Raw genomic sequence first — 14,613 nt, forward strand, 5'->3', positions numbered from 1 at the left:
AATTTGGAAGAACTACCTCTTAGTTTCTTGTGCAATGAATCAAGATGTTTGCAGTATTATTGGGTATCCTTTGTGGGCTACCAACTGGCCCGTATAATCTATATCTGGGTGGCTTGGTCTCTGCTATCTTGTCGCGAAAAGATGCATACATTTGGGTGGATCATCTCAAAATTTCGCAACGCCATAGCAAGCTTGCCGGCCTCTGCTCTGCAGGTTTTCAGTGAAAATTGTGGTTGGCATCACTCTTTTGGACTGTTCAATTTAACAGGAGTAGCTCCTTAGGGGTTATTTGGATAGCAAGATTATGGAGAACTAGTCCTAGTTAAACGCAATTTCTATTGTAACAACCAAAAATCTTGTTTGGATCGCCTAACTGAATCATGGATAAAGAAAACTGAGTTCTACAAAACCTCAAAAACCCAGCTTATAGAAAAACGACTATTTGGCGTTTTTATATAAACCAGTTTTATGAATACCGCGGCCACGTACGGAGCGCATGGTGCCATGGCTGACGTGCTCCTCCTTCTGCTGACGACGACGGCCGCAATCCTCTTCGGGCACGAGCGAGGCGCCGCCTAGTGGGTGAGCTCGCCACTCGGGGCCAGACGTGGTCGTGGTCGTGTCGCACGGCGACGCATCAGAGTGCCGCCACGTCCTCTGCAGGCACATGCGAGGCGACGCTGGAAGTCAGTGCGGCTCAGCGAGCTCTCGCCGCTCTGGCCCGGACGTGGCCTTCGCCGTGTGACACGGCGAAGAATCACAAGGGTCGCAACGTGCTCTACAGGCATCAGCGAGTTTACGCCGGAAGTCGGCGAGGCTCGGCGAGCATGCCGTTCGGGGCTTGAATGTGCCCGTCGCCGTATGGCATGGCGACTTGGCAAGGCGGGAGCTGCCGCGGAATACAGAGTGCCATAGCCGATGTGTTCGTCCTACCGACGGTTGCTACAACCTGATCTCCCCAGCGAACGTGAATGACGAATAGCATCACATCATAAGCACTGCCCCCTGTCTAGTCATCGCAGCAGGACACTGCTGCATGGCCGGCAGCCTGTTTGTTGTCATCACCATCGCCACCGACAGCACCCTTGTCTCTGTCGCCGTATTTGGGGAAGCGGCCGCAGCGAGGCTGACAGGAGCGCTCGGCGGAGACGCTCCCGCTAAGCGCCAGCAGCTCAATAGATCGACCAAAGGAATGTATTGGAATTTTGACTAAGTCGCTGTGTGTTGGAGCTGCGTATCCATGCTTTCTTATTTTTCTCATCCAAACAAAGTATTGTACTCCCTCTGTAAACTAATATAAGAGCGTTTAGATAACTAAAGTAGTGATCTAAACACTCTTATATTAGTTTACGGAGGGAGTATGTGCTTACCTTAACAGAATAACTAACCAAAACTGGTTTTCCTAAAAATCCTCTAAAAACTCGTTTTCTAAAATCCCACGTCTAATTCCCTGTATCCAAACAACCACTTAGTCATTTTCCCAAAAATTCTCATAATATGGTTCGGTCTGCTCAGTAGCAGAGACAATATACGCTGACATACCCAAGGTAATGCTCTTGAGGCATCGGTAATGACTCCATTATGTTCAACAATCGAAAGTTTGACGATCAAAGGTAATCTTGATAATCAGAGCATCTAGAAAAGCAGTCTTGCGCTGATAATCCTACAGCAAACAAACCATAAGTACGTCGTGCACTGCACATTACGTAAATCTAGAGTCAAGCAGAATTGGCACGACCTGTGTGATCAAAACAATACAGGAGCCATGCAGAAGGATAACATTATGATGAACTAACGTCACATCCATCCTCTGACTGTGGAAGATAGTGCGTTGAGCAAAGAAACAAATGTATTAGGACCTTATTCTGAAATCCTAATAAATAAAATCTCGTCCTGTCTCTCCAGCGAAAAAAGAAAGCCTGGGATACTGAAGAATGATTAGGAAAACTGTTACAAAGTATAATTTACAGACTACAGCCTCTGCGCTCTTCGAGTACCGGCAAACACTACACGTGCCTACTTGATTGAAAGAACACCGGCATCATCAAAATCAAACTGGCAAAAACAAAATCAGCAAACAAGGCATAATCAGCAAAAATGTACTGCGGCTGAGGTACTGATAACAGGTAGAGGTTGAAATCAGGGAAGGTTGCCCAATACTCACTGCTTCAGTACTCGGCACTGTATTCAATGTTATACAGCAACTCCCTACGGCTCTCACCGCCCATCCACAAGTTCAGCCGTTTACACAGGGACTGCAGTTTCTCATCGCTATCGAAGTCTGATTCACGGGAGCAGCGTCTTCGGACCTTCTTAAGAGTCTCCTTTGAAGGAGTGAAGCCCACATCAACCTGAACAAAACGTTGGTTTGAGGGAACCGTACATAAGCAATGTATAAAGGGCGGGTTCAGTTCAACTGACCATTTCGTCAAGAACAGCAAGAGCAGCTTTTGGATCTCGGTTGACAAGATGCGCATCGACAAGCAGGGAGTATGTTGTTGCATTTGGCTTAACATCCTCAAGGCTTACTAAATGCTGGAATACATTACTAGCTTCCTCTGTCTGCGAAACACAAAGGGCAACACATTAAAAGGGATTTTGTTATCTAGCTGCCAAACAGGTACTTTGAAGAGACATAAGAAACAAAGGAAATATGGCCAGCAATAATGATACCTTTTTTAGCTTCCCGAATGCATGCAACAGGGCATTGTACGAATGTATGTCAGGCGTAAGTCCAAACTTTTCTTTCATTGCCTCAAAAGTTTCGTATGCTCGCTCAATGTCCCAAATATTTGCACAGCCTAGTATAACACAGTTAAGAGCAGCAACAGATTTGTATGGTGGATCCGCGGAACTCAGATTCTCTAATTGAACATAAACCTACAAATGGTAGCCTATAGGTTAGAGCATTCAATCATACGTACTTAAAAAAAAAGACATAGCAGGGCAATAAAATGCTTATTCCAGATTATGAAGTCCAATTGACAAAGATCATGCAGTTGTAAGCATGTCATGAACAAATGAAGTCTGGCTAACCATGTAGACGTTGTACAACAAGTATCTTCCAAGTCTAAGTAAGCAAGTGAGTCGCAGTTATGTACGAATGCAAACCAAGTCATTCAAGAAATAATGTAATGCTAGCAGAATGGAATTAAGGTACAGAAAGCCACGAGAGATTATTGCCAGTGGAGAGCCAACGCACAATTTCCCACAAATATTACAGTAGTAATGCTGACCAAGTGAAAATAACAGTAGAGTAGAAACTGGCATAATTTTTTTTACAAAAAAAAGGGAGCATTCAAGCGATGTCACAGCATATAGAATGGATGCAATCATGTCGCCAACGGAATTATATGGTAGATGCTTTTTCTTGAAAGAAGACTCATTGCATCATGAATAGCAAGTGTAAGCGGATCTACCGAGTCCAATGTGGTGAAGCCATCCTTGCAGCAAGCAACAACAAGTGGTTGCAATGAAGTAAATGGTGAGAAGAGCTCTTTATCGATACCCTCAAAGTTCCTATAGGCATTTTCAAATTCACGAAGAGTGCCAAAAGCTCGTTGGAGTTGACCAATTGATGAATGAGCATAAATCTTCGCAAGATAAGTCTCTGGCGTGGGTGCCCTTTTCTGGCGCAAGGACTTGCGTAATATTGACCAAGCAGCGTTCAAGAGGTCACTGCTGCAGGTTCTACCAGCAGCACTGAAAGCTGAGAGTACTAAACCTTCATTGACTGAACGGTGAACAGGGGGTTTAGAACCCTCGCCATGTGCAATCCATCTCGCAAGAAATTCCAAACCAAACATGGCCAGCTTGCTATTGTTAGCTTCAAAAGCAGCTTCTGCTATGTCAATGCACCAGGCCCATTGTGGACACAAGAGTTTGTTCTTCTCTGTTGCCTGAAATAAACCAAATTGCACGGTCATAAATATGGCAGACAAATGATTTTTACTTGACAACTACATGCATATTATAAGGTGCATGCCAAAAGTATGAATGTCAGAGGCCATCAGTGTAACTCACAAACATCTAAGGAATGGGGTCAACTGTAATATCAAATTCCTAAATAGCATACAAGCAATGAATGAACTGTTCTTTAGAATAAGTACCTTGCACTTCTCTATGATTGATGCCAATGTGTCCAAACTCCCAGATTTAACACATACTCGGACATACTCAGCAAATACAGGTGAAGATACCGCGTAGCCTGATTTAAGCATCAGTTCCAAATATTTGAAGGCTGAGTCAGCACGGTTGTGTCTAAGAAGCAGATCTACAACCAAATTGTAGGATTCATCATCTGGCACAATTCCTGTTTGCAGCATCCTGATTTCAACAGATAGAGTGATAGAGATCATTCTGAAAGCCGACTTTATTGCAGCAGCGAGTCACAAAAATTTATGATGGCCTCGAAATAACACATTTGGTACAAATGAGAGCATAAGCTACTGCCATGCTAACCATGTAGGGAAAAACCAAAGATAAGCTATCTCGACCGGAAAATCAAAGCTAAGCAGTTAACCAGAATTGTATTAACAGTAACCCTCTGCAGGAAAACTCGATAGTCTACATATTTTGATGACAAAAGTAGTTACAAATCTAGTCTCTCGGTGAAGCAAATCTCAAACGTACCATGGATCAAAGTTGTATGTCAGCACATCCATAGAAAAAGGAAAAAGAGAATGGGCTTGAGCACAATGAATATACGACCTTTGCAACTAGCATCAGATCAAGCTATCACCCTAGCATGCTAATACCAGACAGAAGAGGATTTGTTTGTAGACTGGGTTGAGGTTCCACAATACAATTTTGAAACAAACGTATTCTTGTGTAACAACAGATAACTAAGCAATCCATATGTTGACAATAGCTTAGGATGTGCTACGAGTTTGTAAACTACCCAGAGTACACTAGAGCAGTTGAGTCGTAGAGAGGCAGAAAGAGAAGAACTCACCGTTCGACGATTTTCTCGGCCCCTTCGACCTCGCGGGCCTTGACCATGGTCTTGAGGACGAGGTTGTAGGAGGCGGTGTTGGGCGCGAGGTCGAACTCGCGCATCTGGTCGGCGAGATCGAGCATCTCGTGCGGCAGGGCGCCGGACATGAGGTTGGCGCGGAGGTAGTGGTTGAAGAGGTCGACGTCGGGGCGGTTGGGCTTACCGGTGGCGGCGTCGAGGGAGCGGACCCAGGACTCGAAGAGCTGCTTCATGTCCTCCCAGTGCTGCTCCGTCATCCAGGCGGCGAAGGTCTCCTTGAGGTCGGCGGCGCTGCGGGCGGCGGAGAAGGCGGCCATGCGGTGGCCGTCGGGGAAGGCGACGACGGCGGGGAGGAGCGAGGAGGCCGGGCCGGAGGCGGCCGGGTTGCGCCAGTTGTCGCCGTAGAAGGGGATGCCGACGGTGGGGTTCGGGGGGAGCGGGGAGGGGGGGTCGGCCTGCGCATGGGCCGGGGGCGGGGAGAGCTCGGGCTGCTGTGGCAGCGCGCGGGTGGAGGAGATCGCGGCGCGGAGGAGGAGGGGCAGGGGCGCGGGGCCCCTGCGGTGGCGGCGGAGGAGGAGGGAGGTGGCGGCCGCCGCCGCTGCCATTGCGGCGGGCTAGGGTTTTAGTGGGGGCGCGGGGAGTGGCGGGGTGGGGGAGACGGCGGCTGAGATCGGGTGGGCGGGGGAGTAGGCGGAATGGGGAACAGAAGAGAAGCCCCGAGCTCTTGTGCGCTGTGGACCTTCCGAAGGGCCGTTTCGTCACTGCCCTTCTTCTTTTTCATTTTCAGGAAAAAATCGTTACTACCACTTACCAAGGTGCCCTACGGAATGGCCGGACGCCCAGACCATTGACAGTCCTCCTTCTGAGACACTTGTAATCCCGGGATGAAATCGTGAAGTTGTAGATGCGCTGAAGCCTCGGAAATTATTTATGTAACCTACTGGTGTCGAAAAAAGTCTTACATCATGGGACAGAAGGAGTAAGTTTGATACAGAACAGAAGTAGTATGCGTATCAAAGTTTCAGAGATGGCCTGCTTTGAGTTCAGATGGATTATATTTGAAAAAAATGATTGACCACTTGGTGCTCGCATTTCAAAAATCTATGGATTTCATGGATATTTATAATGCTCGTTGTGTTATATAATTTCTATAGTAAAAGTGAACTCTACGTACTCACGTAGTGCTCACTGTATATTCTACGACCCAAATACTAATACTAACACTAAGATAGTGTTGTATTCTTTGTCCAAAAAAGATAGTGTTGTATTCAGTTTATAAGCCTGGGATTATCATCCTATCTCAGTTCACCTACGCGGCAGCAAGCTAGTGTAAGCTCGAAATTGCTCAGAATCGAGGTAATTAGTCTCAGAATTAAGCTCGAAATTGCAGTTACAAGGTGACTAGCAGCACCAAGAGGCGATGGATTATGGAAGCAAGCTACGGCTCAAGTAAGGTCTCCACTCCAGTATGCCCCTGTCTGCATCAACCGATGCACGCAACCATCAGCTTGGATGTCACTAGAACCAAAATCCTTCCATGGGGAAAGGGACCTAGCTGCTTCCGTATCGCCCCCAAAAAAGAACCAAAAAGTTCCAGAGGCATCTTCCGTTGAGATTATGGTGTTGGCCGACTTAGGTCTTTCTGCACCATATTTGGATATCACATCCTCTTACGATTGGATACATTTTCCCTCTGCAAAACCTAACACAGTTGCATTTGCTATACTGAACATATACAAATGCTCAGCGTAATGCCTTTCTAGTGTATCAGGGAGGTGCTCCCGTGGCACATAACTTCATAGCAGCAGTTGAAGTCGTCTCTTGATCTCGGCACTGCAAACTGCTTCGCCTCTACTGAAGATTGTTCAACAGAATGTAGCTTCGGGGAACCATACGAGAACACCCTAATCTCAATCCAGGCAGCGTGAGCCTCCATCAAGTATTCAATGACACAGGTACCTGCGAGCACAGAGGACACAGTTAAAATGCTAAACACCGATAGGGCGGAATTACAGGATTATGTAAACGAAGTACAAACACCATGCCTGTTTGCAAGCAGCAACTCATGATGATAAGCAGTGCAAAAGCCTCAAACAGCAAAACCATACATACCCGCTTGCAAGGTGTTCCCCAAAACAGAAAACGTGAACAAGAATCGTCAAAACGAAGGACAGAGATGAATAACTTACAAGGTGGGTGCAAATCATTCGATAATCAGTGCTTGCAGCGACTAAATGAATCTTGAAGGGTACTGATATCCAAATCACGGCCTGTAGCAAAATAGGCATGGAAAGATTCAGGACTGGACTTGTAACTTGAAAGTAATGGATGATCAACTATCATTTTTTAAGATTATACCTATGAAAACTATCTTGTTCATGCGAGATTGTGTCTCCGACCATTCTCGAGCCGGCACAACCTCATAGACTTCCCTCACTGCCTGCATAAGGGCAAAAACAGACTTCAGTAATGACAATCTATTCAACAAAGAAGGCATACTTTGGTAACTTCGTATTGCAGAGGACTGGTAGAAACTTTCGTCAACAGTTCTAGCTTATCATGTGCAACCTCCGTCCCAAATTAGTTGACTCAAATTAGTCTAGATACGGATGTATCTAACATTAAAACGTGTCTAGATACATCCGTATCTAGACAAATCTGAGTCATCTAATTCGGGACGGAGAGAGTAGTTCTTTCAGATGCCTTGTAATATGTCATAAAAACCTGTAATGTATGAAGTTGGTTTGAATCATGGATATTCAAAATCCCTTTGCAACGATATATATCCATGTTGGATTTCTTCTCCCAAAGAAGATCTTCAAGCCATGATTCCACCTGTAAAGCAAAATGCATAAGGCAAATATGTAAAACAGATGTCTTTCCAGACTCCAATTCTAAGTGCACGGATGAATGAATTAAATACTCTATTCAGTTGTTTATAACTGCTTGCAATAATGTGTTATAAAGCTACCCTAAGAACATAGACATCACTGACACATCTCATTAAAGGAAATAAGGTACCTTAGTCAAGCAAACTGGATCCTGTTCATAAATGCACAAAGTGGAAATACTGTTATCATGGCGACTATTAGGTGGTGCTGATTTACTGTACTCCAGAAGCTCCTGTAGTTGTGATGAATTCTAGGGGAGGAAAAACAAAGTCGGAGAAGCACCAAAAGGTAGTGACCAAATCAGACTTCAGTAGTTTACTTACCTTCACACCATATGCCTGTCGATCAAATATTGTATTTAAGTCAACCTGGCACCGCACAGACCGCACCACTGTAACAAGCGCATTGACATCATGAATTTGCCTTTCCAAATCCTCGAGATTGTCTTTTACTAAATCAATTTTGTTTAATATCACAACATCCTGGTACACAAGAATTGACACTCTGTTATATTCGTTTGGATAATTATCACCAACAAGAGAAATTTTAACCGCATCAGCCCATAGGGATCAACAAAAGAATCTCAGATTCAAGAAGCAAGACCCCAAAAAGAATGTGTGAAATGAGAGATCGATGCCAAAAACAACAAATTACCGCAAATGCGATTTGGTGAAATGCTTCAGGAAATGACGAAGAGTTCGTGTGTTCATCAATTTGCCGCCTGAAGTTTTTTGCATCAATAACCTGAGCATATACAGTAACATGTTCAGCAGGAAACAGTGAAATGTGATCTCATTTTATAAGTTCAGGTCCGAAGAGCAATTGCCAGAGAAATAAGCATTTATCTGAACTTGTAAGATATTGACAGAATGAGAAGCTTAAATGAGAAACTGCACTGCAGCATGTGTTTTCTTCCTATTACAAACTAATGATACGAAACTGTGGCAACAAAAAGATATCACATAACAATAGAAAGCGAACTAAACTAACCGTAATGATAGAGTCTAGTCTGATTGATGACTCCAATTGATCGTCCAGCCAGAGAATGGATACAAGTGGTGCAGGATCAGCCAAACCAGTTGTCTCCAATAATATATGATCCATTCTGCAGCAGATGTAGCAAGTCTGACAGGTTAGGGGAAATTAAATTCAGATTTGCGTCATCGTAAATTACAGTGCATTACTATCAAATCCAACATTGAATGGAAGTCAATGGAAGAGCATGACCTATGAGACCAGTGCATTACTGCATTGAATTAAAAAAGCGGTGAACTTATTTTTTAGAATAAGAAGCACTAAACTAATTCTAGCACTTCATGTAGAACTAGAATAGGAAAGCAGACAAATTTAGCAACATAAAAAATGGCCCCTTTGCAGGAATAAGCAGGATGCACATAATTTGACTTGAGGTAAAAACAGAACTTCAACACCAAGCCTGGAAATCCCCCCCCCCCCCCCCCCCCCTCCCATTAAGGAATAAGCAGGGTACACATAACTTTAACTCTGAGGTAAAAACAGAATGTCAACACGAAGTCAGCATATATAGGTAGACAATTTTGGTGACACAAAACATCACAAGCAACAAATAACCATAGAACAATCAATTAATGATAGTAATGTACATATCTACAGAGCCCTATGTTGTATGTTAAGTACCCATTCAAGATACTAGATAGGAAAATGTGTTCCTTACCTCTCCTTAGTCTGCACAAGTTGCTCAAGTGCTTGAACCAGGCTGTGTTTTACAGTGCAACAAACGCATCCATTTGCTAGCTCCACCCATTCCTCAACAATGGCACCACCTTGCCCCTCATTGATCATTGCTCTTTCTACTCCAATTTCCTCTCCGAACTCATTCAGTATTACCGCTATTCTTTTCCCATGTTGTCCACTCAAAATGTAGTTGACTAACTGAAAGTTTTAAACACGGTGAGTGACTGTTAACCCGTGGGGTCCCAACTAGCTCAACTAATAAACTGACCAGGAAATTTTAGAGCACAATTGTGAAGAAAGGAAGAAAAAAAAAGGTGATATACAGCCTAAAGTATCAACACAATAACATTAATTGGAGATGACACTTGAGTGCTGACAGAAAACTCAAAGAACAGTGCTACAGTTCGTGCCAGTGATTCCTCATAGGACACAAATACAGGCTTAAACTACGATTCAATTTTGGTAAAATTAGAGGCATCCTTGTCTGGAGTCCGTAGTAGCTAGCAATTTGTCTTTGGTCGTATATATGCAGCACCAGGATATCTCGCGCCTGCTATATAAAGAAACAATGGAAGGATGGGGCAGCGGATGGGGAGGGAAGCGGGGTTAAGGCACGCAGAGGAATCTCACCGTGGACTTGCCGGCGCCGAGGTAGCCGGTGATGACGGTGACGCCGACCGGCGCGGAGGCGGAGGCGGGGGCGGAAGCGGGGACCAGAGGAGAGGTCGTCTGCGGAGGGAGCTCGACGGCGAGGGGAGGGCACTCGTCGTCGTCCTCCATAGCCGCCGAGAGCTCGAGAGCTTCGCCTTTTGGTTGCTAGGTTTGGGATTTTGCGGTTTTGACTCGTTCGTGTACGTGAGAAATAAGGAAACGAATAATCATCTTGAAACCTCTATTTTTCTTTCTTCTCTTCTCTAAGAGCATCTAAATGTACTACTCCCTCCATTTCTTTATATAAGGTGTATTTGTTTTTTGATAAAATTTCACAATGTAAGATGCATTTCTTCTATTTTCTCATAATTCCCTCATTAGCCCTCCAAAAAAGGAAAAGTATCTATCTCCAGATTGTCTGTATCTCTTCTTGTAGCAAAATAAGGAAACTATCTCTTTGTCGATTGCATTCATCTCTTATTTTCCTAGACTAACTTGCCACTAACTAACAAATTTGCTAAGGTTAATTTCGTCTTAACATGTCTATAATTCTGTGTCTTGGTTACCGTGCCGAAAATAATACACCTTACATAAAGGAACAAAGGGAGTAGTATCTAAGAGCATCTCCAATAAAAGATGCAAATTTAAAGATGTAAAACAAGATATGTAAAAATTTACATCTTCAAAATGTGCCTTTTGCATCTCGAAAAAGTGTCAACTCTATGTAAAAGAGCAACTCCAACAGATGATGCAAACTAGAGATGTAAAATCAGCCGTCGGTCGCGCGACTGTGTACAAGTAGTCGACATGAGCGCCGGTGGGCCGAGCGGCGGCAGCAGGTTCGCCGGCGGCCGAGCGGCGAGAGTCGGGAGGTCGAATGCGGCGGGCGGAGCTTGAATGGCGGGCGACGGCTGTGAATCGAGCGGCGGATTGGTCATGGAGGGGCGACGGGGAGATGCTCGAGCGGCGCAAGAAGGTTGAGTCTGGCAGCGGAAAAGCGGCGGCGACGTGGAGGCAAGTTGTGACGCCCCCGATTTGACCGTACACTAATCATACACGCAAACGTGTACGATCAAGATCAGGGACTCATGGGAAGATATCACAACACAACTCTAAAAATAAAAATAAGTCATACAAGCATCATAATACAAGCCGGGGGCCTCGAGGGCTCGAATACAAGTGCTCGATCATAGACGAGTCAGCGGAAGCAACAATATCTGAGTACAGACATAAGTTAAACAAGATTGCCTTAAGAAGGCTAGCACAAACTGGGATACAGATCGAACGAGGCGCAGGCCTCCTGCCTGGGATCCTCCTAACTAACTCCTGGTCGTCGTCAGCGGGCTGCAAGTAGTAGCAGGCACCTCCAGTGTAGTAGGAGTCATCGTCGACGGTGACGTCTGGCTCCTGGGCTCCAGCATCTGGATGCGACAACCAGGTATAGAAAGGGGAAAAGAGGGAGAAAAGCAACCGTGAGTACTCATCCAAAGTACTCGCAAGCAAGGAGCTACACTACATATGCATGATTATATGTGTAAAGGGCCATATCGGTGGAATGAACTGCAGAATGCCAGAATAAGAGGGGGATAGCTAGTCCTGTCGAAGACTACGCTTCTGGCAGCCTCCATCTTGCAGCCTGTAGAAGAGAGTAGATTGAAGTCCTCCAAGTAGCATCGCATAGCATAATCCTACCCGGCGATCCCCTCCTCGTCGCCCTGTTAGAGAGCGATCACCGGGATGTATCTGGCACTTGGAAGGGTGTATTTTATTCAGTATCCGGTTCTAGTTGTCATAAGGTCAAGGTACAACTCCGGGTCGTCCTTTTACCGAGGGTCACGGCTATTCGAATAGATAAACTTCCCTGCAGGGGTGCACCACATAACCCAACACGCTCGATCCCATTTGGCCGGACACACTTTTCTGGGTCATGCCCGGCCTCGTAAGATCAACACGTTGCAGCCCCACCTAGGCTCAACCGAGAGGTCAGCACGCCGGTCTAAATCCTATGCGCGCAGGGGTCTGGGCCCATCGCCCATTGCACACCTGCACGTTGCGAGGGCGGCCGGAAGCAGACCTAGCCTAGCAGGCGTTCCAGTCCAATCCGGCGCGCGCCGCTCCGTCGCTGACGTCAAGAAGAGCTTCGGCTGATACCACGATGTCGAGTGCCCATAACTGTTCCCGCATAGCTGGTTAGTGCGTATAGACCAAATGGCCAGACTCAGATCAAATACCAAGATCTCGTTAAGCATGTTAAGTATCTGCGAATGCCGACCAGGGCCAGGCCCACCTCTCTCCTAGGTGGTCTCAACCTGCCCTGTCGCTCCGCCACAAAGTAACAGTCGGGGGCCGTCAGGAACCCAGGCCCACCTCTACCGGGGTGGAGCCACCTGTCCTTTCAGCCCCCTCATCAGAATCACTTGCGGGTACTCCTCGAGCCGACCCGACTTTAGTCACCACATGTGTCATGTATACAATGTATATAGTATATACCCGTGATCACCTCCCAAAGTGATCACGGCCCAGTAGTATAGCATGGCAGACGGACAAGAGTGTAGGGCCACTGATGGAACACTAGCATCCTATACTAAGCAGTAGGATGGTAGGTAAGGGTAACAACTGTAGCAATAATGACAGGCTATGCAACAGAATAGGATTAACGGAAGCAGTAACATGCTACACTACTCTAATGCAAGCAGTAGAGAGAAGAATAGGCGATATATGGTGATCAAGGGGGGGCTTGCCTGGTTGCTCAGACAAGGAGGGGTCGTCGGTGACGTAGTCGACCACAGGGGCAGCATCGGCCTCGGGGTCTACCGGAGAGAAGAGGGGGAAGAAACAGTAAATATAAAGCAAACATGACATCACAAAGCATAACGTGGCAATATGTTGTGCCGGGTGTGCCCTAACGCGGTAGTAGGTGATACCGACGAAGGGGGGAAACATCTGGGAAAGTATCCCCGGTGTTTCGCGTTTTCGAACATATGAACCGGAGGAGGAAAGTTGTGTGTTTGCTATGCTAGAGATGTGTGGTGAACGAACGGGCTGCGTATCCAGATTCGTCTCGTCGTTCTGAGCAACTTTCATGTACAAAGTTTTTCGATCCGAGTTACGGTTTATTTTATATTAATTTTTAAAGATTTAATTCATTTTTAGAATTAACATAATTCAATTTAATTAGAAAATGTAATTGTGACGTCAGCATAAGGTCAGGGTGATGTCAATAGTCAAACAGTCAGTTGACTTAGTCAAGCTGACGTGTGGGTCCCGTCTGTCATTGACTGTTTAGTTAATTATCAATAGTTAATTAGGTTAATTTGTTAAATAGGTTAGTTAAACAGAATTAATTAAGTTAAATCATTAATTAATATTTCAATTATTTTTAATTATTATTTATTTATTTTAATTCTTTTTTTATAATATGTGTTGGGGCGTGGGCCCCGTTTGGCAGTGGCCCAGAGGGCCATAGCGGGTCGGGTGTCGGGCACAGCCCGAATGGGCGCTGCCCCGCGGGGGTGCACCTGACTGGGCGCTGCGGCCACCTGGTGGGAGCTGGCGCCGGCGCGCCGCCGTGGAGCTCCGGCGAGCTGTAGCCGGCCGGAGCACGCGGAGGGCTGCGACTGCCGACTGGCAGCAGGGCGGCCGGAGGCAGACGGCGGTGTGCGATGGCGGCGTCAGGGACGATGGGGGGAGCCGAGCGGCGGCTGGCCTCGGCCAAGGCGGCCACGGACAGGGACGAGGGGAGCCGGCGCCAGCCGCGGTGGCCGGTGGGCGAGGTCAGGGGCGGTTCACGCGGCGGCGAGCGAGGCGCGGGCGTAGGCCACAAGAGGGAGCAGCCGTAGGTCCATGGCGACGCGTGGTCGCGGTCTGCGATGTGCGCGAGCGGACGACGGGAAGGGCGCGGGGAGCACGGTCAGGGACGGCGCCGTAACGTGCGAGGGACATGGGGGGATGAGGGGCTCACTGCGGGCGTAGGGCACGGGGCAGCGGTGCTCGAGGTGGAGGACGGGGACGTCCGGCGACGTGGGACGGCCCGGCGATGGAGTGGCGGGATGAGGCGGCGACATGGTGGTGGTGACGACGACGTCTGGGGGGAGCGCGACGACGGCGTCCGGCGGGGAGATGGGATCGAGGGGGCTTCCCCGATCCAGATCGGGCAGGGAGAGAGACGAGGGAGCGAGGTGGAGGGCGTCGGGGTTCGATCCCGATCCACGATCCAGGAGGGGATCGGGGGAAGGGAGAGTGGGGGCGCGAGTGGGGGGAGTGGGGTGTCGGTGTCTAGGGTTTCGGCACCAGGGGGTTAGGGGACTGGGGATGGGCCGGCCTGGCATGTGGCTGGGCCGAGGCCCGGTGGGAGGGGGGCCTTTTGGCCTTTTATTTGTTATG

The 14,613-nt window shown here is 47.2% G+C and overlaps 2 protein-coding genes across 4 annotated transcripts; both read right to left on the reverse strand.

Annotated features, from left to right (window-relative positions):
* Nucleotides 1–1,766: 1,766 nt before the first annotated feature.
* Nucleotides 1,767–5,727, reverse strand: LOC109768801 (pentatricopeptide repeat-containing protein At1g26460, mitochondrial). 2 transcript variants are annotated; one of them, XM_020327530.4, is made up of 7 exons: nucleotides 4,955–5,727; nucleotides 4,110–4,326; nucleotides 3,420–3,899; nucleotides 2,674–2,880; nucleotides 2,422–2,562; nucleotides 2,165–2,351; nucleotides 1,767–2,055 (listed from the first exon to the last, which is right to left on the reverse strand). In XM_020327530.4, the coding sequence occupies exons 1-6, from the start codon at nucleotides 5,578–5,580 to the stop codon at nucleotides 2,169–2,171; spliced, it is 1,854 nt and encodes a 617-aa protein (XP_020183119.3). In that variant the 5' UTR covers nucleotides 5,581–5,727; the 3' UTR covers nucleotides 1,767–2,055; nucleotides 2,165–2,168. The 2 variants fall into 2 exon arrangements, with proteins under 2 accessions (XP_020183119.3, XP_073364330.1); XM_073508229.1 differs by having other exon boundaries at nucleotides 1,832–2,351; nucleotides 4,955–5,650.
* Nucleotides 5,728–6,326: 599 nt separating this feature from the next.
* On the reverse strand, nucleotides 6,327–10,505 carry LOC109768800 (uncharacterized). Of its 2 annotated transcripts, XM_020327529.4 has the most exons (10): nucleotides 10,210–10,505; nucleotides 9,560–9,777; nucleotides 8,857–8,971; nucleotides 8,521–8,610; nucleotides 8,190–8,348; nucleotides 7,997–8,116; nucleotides 7,700–7,810; nucleotides 7,334–7,415; nucleotides 7,165–7,245; nucleotides 6,327–6,934 (listed from the first exon to the last, which is right to left on the reverse strand). In XM_020327529.4, the coding sequence occupies exons 1-9, from the start codon at nucleotides 10,357–10,359 to the stop codon at nucleotides 7,190–7,192; spliced, it is 1,101 nt and encodes a 366-aa protein (XP_020183118.1). In that variant the 5' UTR covers nucleotides 10,360–10,505; the 3' UTR covers nucleotides 6,327–6,934; nucleotides 7,165–7,189. The 2 variants fall into 2 exon arrangements, with proteins under 2 accessions (XP_020183118.1, XP_045088730.1); XM_045232795.2 differs by lacking the exon at nucleotides 7,997–8,116 and having other exon boundaries at nucleotides 10,210–10,495.
* Between the last annotated feature and the right edge of the window lie 4,108 nt (nucleotides 10,506–14,613).

The sequence above is a fragment of the Aegilops tauschii genome, chromosome 2 (genome assembly GCF_002575655.3).
Source record: "Aegilops tauschii subsp. strangulata cultivar AL8/78 chromosome 2, Aet v6.0, whole genome shotgun sequence".
Classification (NCBI taxonomy): Eukaryota; Viridiplantae; Streptophyta; class Magnoliopsida; order Poales; family Poaceae; genus Aegilops; species Aegilops tauschii.